This window comes from Lepisosteus oculatus, chromosome 2 (genome assembly GCF_040954835.1).
Source record: "Lepisosteus oculatus isolate fLepOcu1 chromosome 2, fLepOcu1.hap2, whole genome shotgun sequence".
NCBI classification, from domain to species: domain Eukaryota; kingdom Metazoa; phylum Chordata; class Actinopteri; order Semionotiformes; family Lepisosteidae; genus Lepisosteus; species Lepisosteus oculatus.
This window is the reverse complement of record NC_090697.1, coordinates 50,093,309-50,109,094: the sequence shown is the minus strand read 5'-3', so window position 1 is coordinate 50,109,094 and position 15,786 is coordinate 50,093,309. Positions and strand designations below refer to the sequence as shown.

The 15,786-nt window shown below is 35.7% G+C and overlaps 1 protein-coding gene across 2 annotated transcripts in view; it reads left to right on the top strand.

Annotated features, from left to right (window-relative positions):
- The window catches only part of ahi1 (Abelson helper integration site 1), a 99,041-nt gene extending 87,334 nt beyond the window's left edge, over positions 1–11,707 (top strand). The window contains exons 26-27 of one of the 2 annotated variants that reach the window (XM_015347985.2): positions 5,403–5,482; positions 10,081–11,707. In XM_015347985.2, the coding sequence (XP_015203471.2) occupies positions 5,403–5,482; positions 10,081–10,291 (291 nt within the window). In that variant the 3' untranslated portion in view covers positions 10,292–11,707. Of the gene's footprint in view, positions 1–1,187; positions 2,486–5,402; positions 5,483–10,080 lie in introns of those variants that run through there. The other variant, XM_015347991.2, reaches the window with a different exon arrangement.
- The last annotated feature ends 4,079 nt before the right edge of the window (positions 11,708–15,786 follow it).

Here is a 15,786-nt window from a genome sequence, read left to right as displayed (position 1 = left end):
ACATTGCTTGCAATTGTACATTAGACTGGAAAACGCTTGGAAAGAACTAGGAAGACCATAGAAAGTCCTAAGATTTAAAAATAAGAGTCACAATTAGACTTTGGCTCCTAAACGCTCATGACAACAAGAAAGACTGCATATTATAGCAGGTATTCATGTCTCATGTGCAATCATTTAGGATATTGTTTAAAATTAGTGGCTTATTGTTTGTTTTGGTACTGAATTTTGATGCAGTCTCCGGAGTCGTAGCTTGTAGGTCTGTGGACCCTGTCATTGTCCCCTTGAACGAGGTCCTGCATCCCAGTTGCTCCAGTCTTCCCAGCTGTATAAATGGGAACCAGGATTGCTGGGGATGATCCCTGTGATGAAGCAGTGTCCCATCCAGAGGAAGAGTCAAGTGCTCTCTCATCTCTTAACAATGCTGAAAGTCTGGATGAGCTCAAACAGGAAAATGGACAGCTCCTTTGGCAGTTTTTTATAACCAGATCTGTATTTCATTAGTATTCTGCCAGATCTTACAGATGTATATTTTTAATCCAAACTTTGTTATCGCCAGCCCTTCTTTCCATTTATAGATGATCCTTCTTTACAAAAAGCTCCAGACTGTATCTAGAAATTGTTGAGTTTCAGCAGTCAACACTAGAGACCGTGTACATATTACAAATGCCATAAAGTGATAGTAGTTTTAGATGTTTTGTTTTGAAAATGGTCTAATATAATATATTAAATTCTAAAACACATGGTCTGAAAAATCTAAAACAGTTGCAATATTAAACGTGAAAATATAAAACTTAAAAAATGTGCAACAATGATTAACTTGCACAATATAATATTACTTGTATTTTTTAGCTGAACTTTGTTGCAGTGTTCTTTGGTCTGTGGTTCTTTTTTCACACCTTAATGAGAACATATATGTGAATATGTTATCACACTAACATTTTCTTAGCCATGTGGTTTAATCACTCAACACTAATTTTGTGTCCTTATCTTTTGCATCTTATCTTGTCACCACAGTATTTGTTAATCTTTGTGACTAATTTAAAAATGACCTTAGCATCCACATCCACAAAGCAAAGCACATTTGTAAACATAGAACTAGATGGTAACGTTCAAGAATCCTAACAGTTCTTCAAAGCAACCTAACCAGCTCCAGAATTGAAGGAATCCTCCTGTTTTTCACCCTGTAGATGTTGACCTGACATTACTTATTGCCGTTTTCACAAGGACAAGAGGGGGACTTTGAAACCCAATGTATCACCATGGCTGTTTGCAGATTTTACCTATGAAATGAGAGGACAGAAGCACCAACATTGGGTTCTCTCTGGTCTTCTCACCTCCAGCTTTGCTCCTTTGCATTGAACATGTTGATATCAGACTCCAGGCTTTCGTAAAGGTTCTCTTTTGCCAGCTTTGCCAAGGCAGTCAAATCAGAGGAGGTCAGAAGAAACATTGAAGAGACATAACAAAAGCAAGCTTGCAAAAATGCAACATAAATTTAGCCTCCCGATAAACTGTGGCTCATGACAGAACCAGATGGATGGAAAATATCTGGGAAGGAGCTCAACACTTCGAGAGACATGCAGAGATGTCAAAATGAGAGAGAAGAGTGAGAATGTTGAAAAGAACTCACCATGATTGAATTGTAAATTACACAACCACATATCTCCCAAGACAGCATGTGCTCCACCTACCAGAGAATGCACAGATACCTGGCCTATCAGTCACGTCTGGTTCATGGAAGACAGTCGTCCTTCTCCGCTGAAGATAGGAAATGATATACTAGTATATTAAACTGTACAGAAAAATGTTTATTTTTATCAGCTGAAAATGCACCAAATCTGTATAATCTGTATAAGATAATATACTTTATAGTATCGTGTTAGCATAGTATATAATTTATAGTTCATAGTATTCTTGTTTTATCAGTCATTGTCTCCCTATATATAATCTACCACTCTTTTAAATATACCCCTTGCACATTTTTAAACATGCTACACAACAGGAAAGTGAGTTGACACCTCAGATAGTAAGACTAGAGAAAGTGTAAGCATTTGTTTCATATATGTAGCTCATAGCTCATACTGTACATTTGGCCAACTACATCACACCTATCAGTTTTATTATTTAATGCTATGCCAAAGCTTCTTTGCAAAACTGATACATTTTCACCACCCTCATATTACATTTTACATTTATTTTTACATTTCAACACTTTTGTATTCAAAACTCAGACCACAAAATTAATGAAAGGTATGTTTTACTTTGAATGATTGCAGATGAGAAACATTTTTATTATGTGTGGTAATGTTTTAGAAAAGTGGCAGTGCTCTTGGTGTTTTACTGTTAATTTTGATATTTTTGTTTTGGAAGTTATGTATTATGAAGTAGTTCAGGTGGGTGGCTGCAAAGAAGGCTCCACAGCCGAAACGTTGTGTTTTCTTTCTTCTCTTCTCAGAGTTGAATAAACCTATCACTTGTTGCTTTATGTATTATATATGTATTAAGTATGTTTATGGTCAGTAATATGCTGGAAGGCATAGTATCAGCTCAGCTCACGTGGACAAGTGGATGGTACATCTAAATTCATTTTTCCATCTCCTTCAACAGTCTTAGTGGTGTCTGGAGCAGAAAAGGATCCCCACACAGTAATGTCATCTCTTTCCTGCTTCACAGTAGACACAGATTCTATTCTTAGAATGATTTACTTGTCTGGCATTTAACATGTCGATATTTAAAAAACTCAATATTTAAAAAACTTCCAGACATCTTTGGGTTGTCCAAAGGTCGTCCTCGGGAAAATTAAGCCACGCTTTGGCTTTAACTATGGCCTTTTTTCTTGCTATCATTGCAAAATCTCAATCAGTGTATAAATTCCTCCTCACTGTTGAGTCAAGGATTATCTTGAGTTGTGGTGGTTGATGTCTCCTTTCTCTTCAATGCTTTTAGTGAAATTTTTCCCACTTAATGATAATTTCTCTAATGGTATTCCTTAAGGGTATTTTTTAATCCATTTCAAACAATGCTCCTGTCTGACTAAAATTGGAAAACGTGTCTATTTCTATACCCATCACTTGCCTTGTAGAAGTTAAGTATTTCTGAGTTTCTTTGATGATTCTTTTGACCTAGGCAAAACCTGCTGTTATCAAAATTTAGGAGCCATTTTCAATAATATCTACATAATATAATGTCTCACCGGGCATTGTTTTAGGATACAAATATTGAATATTTTTGCACACCATCAGTTTTCATTATTGACTTGTATCACTTTTTGACATGCCAATACTTCTCTAAATGACAAACAGTGGCTATCAAAAATATCTCCCCCTCCACACACACCCCCCCTGCACTTTGTCACATGTTATTTTGTTCTGCAAGGTAGCAATGCTAACTATTGTGCCTCCATGCCACCCATATAAAATCCTGATGTATTTAATTGGGATTTTTTGCCTTTGATCGACACAAAACACTGTCTAACTGAGTACAAAATGTTACAGAACCTCTTAAATTATAAAACAGAAAATAAATGCACAGCATAACAAATGCTATATCTTTATTGTGGCTAGTACTAGTAATAAAATATTTCTAAAGTAAAAATAGAATTATAATTGTGGTTCTGACGAAACAGCTTGTTGTATAGATGTGAAACATTAAATCACATTGTCATGTCTGTGTACAGGCCCCAACAGGAATTACATCTCTCACTAATCTCCCTTTGTACATTATTGATGGACAGTGATTAATGTATGCTGTACATTATATTTCTCCTTGGTTCACCAGCTAGGACCCCTCTCTCCCCTGCTCAACCCTGGCTTTAGCTTAAAAAATAAAATGAAATGTTTTTTCTTCTCTGATCACCTGATTTGCTACATTGGAGTGGCTTTTAAAACATTGTGGCATTCAGTCCATTAAGCAAGCTGTGCTTTGTGGGACTCTTTGAAACAATGCAAATATATTTCCAAGTTGGAACTTTTAAAACAATGTTTTAAGTCAGTGGACATGCTGTAAATTTAACTGTAAGGTTGTAGACCTTGAAGGAGCCTGAACACCATACTGAAATACATTCTGTGGAATTGACAGGTAGGTAATAGGTGATGTGTTAGGAAGATTGCAAACACATTCAAAACTGACTAGTGATTTAACAGCCAGTTAAAACAGTGTACCCTGAATATAGGTTATTTTATTCTTTCTTAAATATCTATTCCATCGTCCTCTGAGCAGTTACTGCACTTAAATCATCTAGGCTAATGCTCTTTAGTTGTTTTTTTTTTATTTAAATATAGCATGTCTGTCCTTGATCAATTCCTGATAATCTGTCAATCAACTCTTTATTCTGTGTTCATAGGTCTTTAAGCCCTTTTTTTGTTAACTCATTCCTGCGGTTCTCTTAGACTTCATGAATATCATTAGAAGAACATCCTGGTTTCAGAAGTTATAGTCAACTCAAGCATTTCTCATTTGAAATTGTAAAAGTTCCTAGATAGACATAGACTTACTGGTGCAGCCATGCTACTGCAGACTCTTCTGGATTTGTATCAGCTAACAGCTGTTAGTTGAAATGGGAGTTAACTACTTTTTATTGTTTTACAATTATCTGCTTTCCACAGTCATACTATCTAGTCGTACATATATAGAATACTCTAACTTCTCATTCACTTTAACTATAGCTTCATGTAATACAGTAAACAGATTATTTTGTGAGCTGTTTTTCTTTGTATTCACTACCTTCACTAATCAGTGGTTTATCAGCTCTTTAAGACATTCGGATGTTGGACTGATTTCGAAATCTTCCATTTGTGAAGTATTTTATTAGTGGATCATTTGAATTGAAACAGCAGTAGACATTCTGAGCTGCATAGAAATAGTTTTTTAACTTCTATGTTTATTTTATAAAATCTGCAAAAATAAATTCGAAAAAACACTTTTTTGCATTTTATGTTAAAAAATACAACAACCACTTTTTCTGAATAAAAATATTCAGTTGTTAAGGACTGGGGGAAGTTCTACTGAATTATCCTTTAAGATTTACTTTTTCTTTATTATAGAACACTTTTATTTTTATGTTGCTGGCTTCATATTTTGGTTACAGAGACCAGTCTCTCTCACATGAGATGTTTCTCTTTCTTCCAAAATGAATGCTCTATGCACTCTGGTGATTTAGGCAAACATTTTAACTACCCCAAAACGTTTGCTTTGGATAGATTGTAATTTTTTGCCACTCTAGTTTTGAAATCATTTGTACCTACGCTGCAGTAAGGACTCCTAAAGTGCCAGACACTGCTTTGATAACGCCTGAAGACAATGAATGTACAGGAAGCCAGTGGGTTTCTACACCCTCACACAAAATGTGCTATCCCCTTTGTTTCCCTTTCATGTCAAACTTTTCTACACTTATTCTCTTGCAGATGTCAGCAGCTGTCAGCTACTCGGGGGAGCTCAAATTCATCTCGGAGCACGATACAGACACAGACTCACCTGTGACCACGTGAGTAGCATTCAGAAATTGAAACTCACTGTAAGAATTCTTGTTACAATTGTGTCACAGGGCAGCTGCAACACCAGCATGTTGGTTTTCAATGTGCTGAGTTAAAAACACTTTTTCACTTCCGTAGTTTCCAACCCCATCTTCATCCACTTGTCTCCCTTAAGTAAATGTGTTATTTAAAAATTCATCTTTATACCACTGGAAATTAGTGTTTGTTTTACCCTTTCTGAAGCTTGTTAAACCACAAAATTGTCAGAGAATATTTGGAAACCTGATAGAAATAGATAAAAAGGAATATACAGTAGATAACGTAACTTGTGAGCATAGAGTTTGGTAACAGTTGGGAGAAATCAACTAATGGATTTTCTTAAACTTTTTTAGTTTTCCTATTTGTCATGAGTGCTCACCTGTTTTGAAAGCACATTTTACACATTTGATGTTGCAAGCCAGTGCCACCGGAATGGCTGTATTGTAGTAGACCGAAATGAAGTGAATGAAATTAATCTCCAGTAGTGTCTTTCATTATCAGTCCATGTGAATAATATACAGTAGGTTTTAGTGACATCGGGGTCATTGTGGATAAGCCAGACACTTTTTTTTTCCTTTTATTAGTTACCCATGGGAATAAAAAGACAGTATTGTTCCCTGAAATTATTAATATGCAATATGAAGTTATACGGTTCATTCTAAATGTAGCATTGCACTGTATAATGTACTTCTCTTTTAAGAAGAATCTCATCCAACATGAAAGCCATGTCACATTGACAGATTCTTTTTTCTGAATTGCGTTTATTTTGCCATTATTTTTGTATGAACATATATTTTAAGCAGAACTTTCATTCAAAATGCTGCGTTTGTGGGAACAGCACAGAATGGTAGTTTAAGTCCTCGCTGGACAATGGTGGGTTCAGTTCCCCACTGCAGACTTGGCTGTTCTGTCATTAAGCTCCAGTCCACACAACTGTAGAAACCGAGACCAGCTGGATGGTGTGCGGTGCTGGGTGGTTCAGTGGAATAGCGCCGCATCCAGGGGGAGTTACATGCGCTTAGTACTATAGAAACTGGGATAAGCTTTGGCCTGATGAGCCTTTAGACTTGAGTATAGGCCATTCAATTGCTATATTGTCGATGTGTTATTCAGGAAACCATAGGTAGACACAGAGGGGTAGAAGCAGAAGCAGATCAGTGTTCCAGTCCTCTGGACAAAATTCCAGTGCTGAATTCATTCATTGTGTTTCAAGTAAACTTACAAATGCAAGCCCTATAAAATATTATAAGGGCTATTCACAATACTGATAAGAACTCTTATCTTTAATAGAGGCAGGTGTTTTGTAATCTCCTTTTAGTAGAATTCCCTGTGCATGATTTTACCTTTTTATTCTTTCTTTGTGTTTTAACATTACCACTATAACCCTTCAATATTTAAAGAGTAGTTTCACAGGTTTCACATTTTCTAAAAGCATTTCCCATTTGGGGAGATTACCCATTTTAGCAAAAATGTTACTGCTTTAACTATATCTTGAATCACATTCAGTAAGATGGAGCTTCTTCCACTGCTTTTAGTTCCTTAGAATTTTAATAAGGGATATGAAAACATCCGTTCTGTTTATAATGACATTCACAATTGCTTTTACAGACATTTTCATTTATTAGACACAGAAATACAGTATTAAAATTCTTTCCTTACATGGCCTGTTGGTCTTTAATCAACAGTGGTAGCAAATGGACCTAAATGGAGAGTGTGGGTGGTAGTGATAGCAGCGAACTACAGCTCTGTACAAAGGTGAAAACAGCCCCAGGTGCAGGTGGAAACCCATCTGATTTTTATTTGGACTAAACATTCCAGGTTTTACCATATTGTGAAACTGGTTTAGAGCATTTGAAATATTTTTAACATGGAAAAACATAATTCAGTTATATACAGTATGTAGTTACATCAGTCATAGATGAGTGAAAAAGCTCAGGGAAAAAGACAGACAAAATGCAATTACTAATGTGTATTCTGGAAAATAAAATAATATCAAATCTGGGTTTGGAATAGACTGCATCTCTAACCCACTATATGAATTTTTTGATTAATCAATTTGAAATAATATTAACATTGCTTGGTGTTTACTCATATTGCTTTAGACCATTTAGCTAATCTTACTCCTTTGGTTTAGTAGCTTAGTGAATCTAAAATCTTGTCTACTTGTTTCTTAAAGGCCCAGAGTTGAGGAGTCAGCACTTGGCTGAGAATCCTGTTCCACATACCCACAACACTTGTTGTCACCCATGTTAGGGAGGTTAAGCAGAGAAGTGCTCTGCTTGAGTCTTAGTCTGTTCTGGAGATATAGGTTCAAATCTCACTCCTCATGTTCTCACAGCTCAGTATCTCATCCCATCTGAATCCAACACCCTAGATTCTTAGTAAATTAGTAAACAATAGGATTAGATTGGATCAATTGGCTACTAATTACATACTTGTGTCCTTTCTTATATTTTAATGTAAAGTCGTGTTTCCTATTCTTCGTTCTAAAATAAGAATACCCTTTAGGGTACTGTCTTATTGTAACAATTGTAGTATATTCACTTTTTAAAATTTAAAAATGGAAAATGGGTGACTTAAAGAACAAAAGAACAGGAAGCAAACTATTGTCCTTAACACAAAATACATTCCAGGTTAATGTTTTTTCAGTAACAGGCAAGAAGAAATTTTAATATTTTAGAATCTGATTGTAATAGCAGTAATCGGTAAGTGTAAAAACCAAAGCTATAACTAAACTGAGTAAATAAATGAGATCAGGGTACTCTGGATCAGAGAAATTTGTGAAATTGAGCTGACAAACATTCAAAGATCATATATATGCACGACTAAGAAAAGCTAGGTGTGTTTCAATTGGGAATGAATCTTTTTGTCAATACTTCTTAATAACTAGTGTTTGTTAAATTAAATACAACAATTAGTCTGGGTTAATTCAATCTTTTCATAAATGTTAAACATTATTTATATACAGTATATATGGTGAGACTCATTACAGCAAAATTCTCAATTTTTAAGCTTTTTTTTTTTCTGTTAAAAAAGCACAGTCACTCTAGTTTCACCTGGAAGATGTAGGTTTTCTAAGATGAACAGAAATGATATACATCATATCAGAAATGCAGAAATGTGAAAATACAGTATCAAAAGAAAAGGTAATGGAGTGGGAAATCTAGCTTTGTTCAGACCAATCTAATTTTCCCATATCTGGGCCTATCCCAAAGTCATCACTTTTTGAAGGATAAAGGGTGAAGGTTAATCTTGACAAGAGAGTTGTAGCCCAGCCACTCCACTGAATGTGCAAGAATCCTGAAAATAGAGGCAAATTCAGGATTTGTACTGATGTTCTTAATGAAACTATGTAAATGTAGGCCATCCTTGTCATTTATATATTGTCTGGCACAAAAGAGGTACACAACATACAAATGCAAACAGGTGATGATCAATGATTATCTTCACAAGCTTCTGTCAGACATATTTGTCTTAGTACTTCAAACACAAATATCTGATGGAAAACTATTGTTAAGTCCTGCAAAGTAGAGAGTATTGGGTAAGATGGATTCATGCCATTGGACAGAGATTTTGGAATAGGAGCCTGCAAGCCAAAATGTGCTTCAGAGACTGGAACTATTCCAAGGCATTGAGAACAAAGTGTGCAATCGCATTGTAACCCCCCCTAATACTCATAACATTTACTGGAAATAATGTGTCAATGCAAACAAGGAATCAGGAGTCATCTACAGAGATGTTAACGACATAACAGGTCATTTCTATTCTTTTATAACCAGTTTAAGGAAAGAGTTGTTTGTTGTCCTTGCATCGAACCACAGAGCACAGAACTGAGTTTTCAGTAACATCTAGTGATGTGTGTGTGTCTATAGAACACATGGCTATCGCTGTTTCTGAGCTCTGAGCTCTGAAAGAAACATATGTGCCAGTTCTGAATCCTGGGAATAGGGCAGGATTATGAAAAATGGCAGCACTAAAGTCTGACAGGGACCATGTAAATGCTTTAAAATACAAACAAGTTTCTGCCTCATCCTTCACACTTTTGCTGTCAGAACTGTTGTAGTAGACTGCAGAGTGTCCCTAATCACTGCACAAGACAAACTTAAGTCTTTATCTCAGACAAAGATAAAGCAAGGCTTATTTGGCTTGTGATATTTGAATCTCATGCAAAGAACATATTTTTTAATGGGGGCTAATTGATTCGGAAAATAACAGTCATGCAGACATAAAATATACTCTTGTAGTGTCTCTCCATCTTTTCAAGAGTTTATTTCTTTGATAGATTAGGGTGGGGGTATGAACTTGTGTTTTATCTGGGTGAAGCTATATGTTGAATACATTTGAAAACGGAAAACAGGGTATTTGCCAGGATAAATAAATCACATATCTTTTTCTTCAAAAATTCATTAAACATAGCCAATAAATATATTTGATCAGCAACACAATTAGTACATGTAAAAAGCATTCATTGGTTTTCATTCCATTGTAAAGATTGCTCAGATTGCAAAGATGAACCTTTTGGTTTTAACTACCAACCTTTTTTCAGAAAATATACCTGTATCTCTTGTAGAGTCCAAAAGAAAAAGAAGAAGTTGAAGAAGAAGTCCACAGAAGGCAGGTCAGAGGCTCCTGCTGTCACTGATGTCGAATCATCCCGGACTGTCACTGCTGGTGACACTGCGGCTCCTACGGCGTCTGTTAGAAAGAAGAGGTCGAAGACTTCGGCCAAGACCATCCACAAAGGAGGACAATCGAACAGTGCTTTTGAGCCAGACTGTTAGATAGATGCCAGCTCTGCGAATGTACTGTACGCACGTGTATCGGCAATAAAGGCTTCAGAGCCCTGCAATTTGAGTGGTGCCAGCCAGGACATTGTGTACAAAAGTGTGAATGGTTACTTCCTAAACTTCAATTTAAGTAGTACAGGGATTAAAAATAGTGCCTATTCCTTTATGAGAAACACTACTTTAATACGTTTGAATATTTGCAAAGGGCTGATGTTTTGTTAGGAGACTGAATGATGAATATCTAGCCCAGTTTGCTGCTATTTTTGTTCCTTCACTTCTGTTGTTACTAAAAAGCCCTGCTGTACTCTGAGCATGGAAAATCTCCGGGCATTTTATTTACTATGTTACCACGAATTTTACATGTTTTATTTTGTACTAATATTTTGATTTTATTTATTTTATAGTGTTGTATTTTCCTGTTGTTTTGGGTTGGTATTGTTGTGTGTCATAGAGTTGTAAACATGTAAAATGTGATTGTATATGATTTTAAAGTTTAATGTGGTATGCATTTTTACATGTTTTTCATATTTTACTATTTCAGTTGCACAAATTATTAATTGATACTACAGTCACAGACAAAATTTCTGGTGCCCACCATTTCTAATGATGTTATTCACATATTTATTAGCTGTAAGTGTTATTACTTTGTTTCAAACTATGATTATTCAGCAATGTGTTTATTAAATATTGACTTATCCTCGCAACACATTAGTAGAGGCAAATTAATTAATTTCTTATTTCTGCAATGTTATAGAAGTTTATGAAGTCTTATAAGTATTCCCTCTGTCTTTAATCATTATTTTAAATCTTAATCAAGATGACTGAATGTGCACCTCTTCTAGAAACATGTAAGCAATATTGTTATACGCAATAAATTGGTGAATAACATTGTTAGAGATTGTGAGTGACAAAATATAATGCCTCTGAATCTACACAATTTTCACTAAGTGCTAAAAATGTCATGTTTTTTGTGTGAATTTTGAGATATTTTTCTATTTTAATGATAGACACTAAATTTCCATGTGGATGTTTTATTCATCAAATGAGTCATCTGATTTAACTTGAAGTTGAATGAATGTATTAAAACTGAAAACCTTTCACATTAACAAAGTAAAAGGCATCCTAGGTACCTGTTACAGAAACACTAATATTATGCCACTTCTACATAAACAATGAGTTATTTGATTTTTTTGCTGTACTGTATGTACATTTCTCACTCTTTTTACAGTTGTTTAGAATACAGTATATTTATTAGTGTCCTAAGTATTTCAAGTGATTGAAGTTTATACTGTATATTCACAGTATGTATGCTATAAATATATGCATACCAGTTTGGAAAAAAAGCTAATTCAATTGCTTTATTTGTGAAATGTTAGAATTAAAATAATAAAAATGGACTTTTCAGCCAGACTGAAGGTTTCTATTAGTAGTGGCACTTTATTATTTACATTATTTGTTTGCTGTTCGATTTAAAGCTATTATTAATTGCAATACATCCCCTAAATACAACCTATTATTACAAACAAAAACTTGTAATTTCATATATATTTATTTTATATACTTTATGGTCATTATTGTGTGCCTTTCTGTAACTACATTAAATGTACTACATTCTACTTTCTGTTCAAACAGATCAATGAATACTGTAGTTTATGAACTTCACACAATAAAGTTAGATCCAAAGTCAAACTGTACTAGATTGTCGTAATCTTCACCGATCTTCACCAGTTTTCACTTCATCATTGTTCAGCTTCACCGAGCTGTGAGCATTCTCACAGTACGTTACAACAAAAGCAGAAGGCTTTTATATTATATCCTAAACATTTTAAATTATATACTAAAAATGTATAGTTAATGTTAAAATGTCATTGGCTTGGGTAAATAAAAAATATAGAAAATGTGTTAAACCTGAAGAAGGCTCCACTGCTGAAACGTTTCTTTTCTTCTCTCTTCGGCATGGAATAAACCTTTACTTGTTCTTTGCAAGCCTACGCATGCTGACGCAGCTACCTGCTATGAAAACGGTTACTGGTTATCATTTTATATCCCATGTTTGATCAGGTGTAATTTTGCTTTACAGACATCCATCCGCCTTTTTCATGATGGCGCTCCTCCTGATCAGGTGGATGGTGGGAGCATGCTAAGTAAAGAAAGCTTACTGTAACTTCCCTTTCCCCAGCAACCCCTTCCAGCTCACCCTGGGGACTCCCCGTTCCCAGGCAAGGGCAGAGATGTGTGGTCCTTCCCATGTGTCCTGGGATGGCTTTGAATAATCCAGCCAGAGGGTAATTCCTGGAAGAGCTCCAAAGGGAGCCTGCTTCTCAGGTGTCCAAGACACTTCATCTGACTTCTCTTGAGGCTCAAGATAAAGACTCAACACCAGAGCTCTCCCAGACCGCTGAACTCCACATCCTCCCCTGTAGGGTGAATCCACCAACTCTGCAGAGAAATCTCATTTTATCTCCTTGTACCTGTGATTTTTTTTCCTTCCTCAAACCGATGCACTACCCACAGCTCATGTTAAGGAGATATTTAGTTTAAATCCAATCTTCATATGACTGTGGAGCACTTTAAGGCTGAATACTACTGTACTGTATGTTGTTGTTTTCATTTAGAATCAACTAATCTAAAGCCCTTTCCTTAAAAGTGGCTTTAGCATTAAGTGATTTAAAAGTTGATTTTATTAATAAAGTGGGAGCAAACATTTGAATTAAGATATTTTTAAATAGAATGTAATAGCCTTGTAAGATCATAGGTGCAACCACACTTCTATGAATAGCAGCAAAATACGTGACAAGAGGGGCCTGGTATCCTCTACCTTACCAGGGCACTATTTTAAATTCCTGCAATTCAGGTACTCTAATGCCGGCACTGAAAAGAGGAAGCAAGAACAAAAGAGTGAGCCTGAAAACTGGAACATTAAAGTGTTCCATTTAGTAAAACAATAAAATAGGCCTTCCAAGTGTGTTTACCTCCCAATAAATGCAAAATATATTTATCAGAATATTAAACAGCTGCTGACTGAAAATTAAAATGATACAAAAAACCTCCTTTAATCATGATATAAAATGTATGTGGTGTATTAAAGATACAGAGTTTGTTGGACAACTGTCAGAAAACAAGCACTCTAACGATAAGAATTATCTAAACTCATAGTGTTATAAATAACAAAAATGTGTGAACAGACCATTGATAAGATGTTCACTCTGAGTAGAGGGATAGCACATCTGTGATTTTGCACTAAGGCTGCATTACAGGGTGACCGAGCAGTCAGACGTTGGTTTCGCAGCTGACCAGAAGTCCAGTTTAGGTGAAGAACAAACCAGCTTGTGGCTACTGATACACTTGGTATACAGTACCTCGCTCTGTTTTCATAATTTGTATAGTATAAGTAACAGTACATGATACATACAGTATAAGTGCCTTGCAATAGCATTAATAACCTGGAGGTTTTTACAGGTTGTTGCTTTAAATCTTGCAGTCATGACCCTTTGAAGTAGTAGGTTGTAAATATATGTTACAACCTACACCACACATTCAAAAGCAAAAAGAAGTAAGCAGATAGTGTGAAATTAGACTGGAAAAGTCATGAGTGCTCAAGTATTCAAGGCTATTACTGTGGCAAGCCTAAATTAATTTATATGCACAAAACTACCTTCATAAGATACACGATGAGTTGAGTGGCCTGCATCTTTGTGCAAAAATAATAGTAAACATGTTTTCAGAATAAATACACCTGTCTCTGTAAGGTTCCTCTGCCAGGAAGTGAATTTCAGGCAACCATGAAGACCAAGCAAAACAACTCAGGGATAAAGATGTATAGTGACACAAAGCATGGTGTAAAATATTTTAAAGTCACTTCATACTGTATCTCTCTGAGTATGGTGAAGACAATTGCTAAGAGGAAGACACCCAGACGCTGCCTAGATCAGGCTATCTGGACAAGAAAGAAACAGGTGTGAGACCAATGGTGATTTTCTAAGAGTTACTGATCTCGGTGGCCCACATGGAAGAAAATATTAATGAGCCAACTATATGTCTGTCACTAAACAAAGGGTGTTTGAATACAACTGAAAAAGGAACATTAATCCTGCATGGAGTTTGTAACAAAGCATCTAGGTAATACCACAAATATGTGGCAAAAGGTTTTGTGGTCAGACAAGACAAAATTGTTAACTTTCATGTTACTTTTTTGTTCCTGCTGCTCATTATTACATAGCAAAGTGGTGTCCCAGTAGACAACACACACTCTAGATTAAAAAAAGACCTAGATTCCAATGGTTATTATAGAAGGTGACGTTTATGTTTGAGAAAAAATCTGCAATTTCACATTTAAGTCTTAGTGAAACATAAAACACTGATTGTCGAATCTTAATAGAAATATCTGAGATGTAAGTAATGGTATATAATAGGTATACAGCCATCTATTTTTCTATCAGTTTTATATAATACAGGGTTGCGGGGGAGCTGGAGCCTATCCCAGCAAGCACCGGATGCAAATCAGGGTACATGCTGGACAAGATGCCAGTCCATCACAGTATAATACATGCATAGTGCCATGCAAACAATCCTTGAATATATTTGATTTTGTTGTAAAGCTTGCTGTCATGACACCTTTAAGGAGTAGTTAGTATTTGTTACAAGTCACCCAGATAGTTGATTGGCCTCTATGTGCTATAATTATGGTAAATTTATTTCAGAATTGAAATATGTTTCAGTAAGGTCCTCCAGTCAAGTACAAAAATAGCCACAAAGACAAAGTAGCTTACAAAACAGAGTAAGGATAAAGTTTATAAAGGTACAGAGTGGTTAACGGGTATTTTCAATGACACTGAATATCCTTTTGAGTGTGGTGAAGTCAATCACCAAGAAATGGGAAGCTGCTTAAATCAGGCTCTCCCTTCAAACTGAGAAGCTGATAAAGAACACTGAAAAAGTTCAATGGCTGAAATTGAAGAAAATGTCTTGGAGTTAAAGCTGGCCTGAGAGCCAAAAAGGAAGCAATTGCTTAAAAAAACTCCTTCGTGCAGTTTGCAAAAAAGCATTTAAATGATAATACTCATTGCAAAATTAATTTTGTGGTCAGACAACACAAAATTGGAACTTTCTGGTCTAAATGCGCTCCCCACGCACAACACCACCCAGTCAACATCATCCTTTCTGTCAAGCATGGTTGTGGCAGCATTGTGTTAAAGGATTACTTGTCATCAGTAGAGACTCTGAAGCTTGTCAGGAATGATAGAAACAATGATGAAGCAAATCTGAAAGGAAAACCAGCATTAGTTCAGCTAAAGACCTAAAACAGGAGCAATAATTTACCCTTAAATAGGGCAATGGCCCCAGGCATAAGGCTAAAGCTACACTAGAGTGATTTGGAAATAAGAAAGTGGATGACCCAGTCAAATTCCTGACTTGAATCTTGTTGAGAATCTGCGGAAAGACTTGAAAACCTCCTGTCCATAAGTGATCCCCAAGCAACCTGAGAGAAC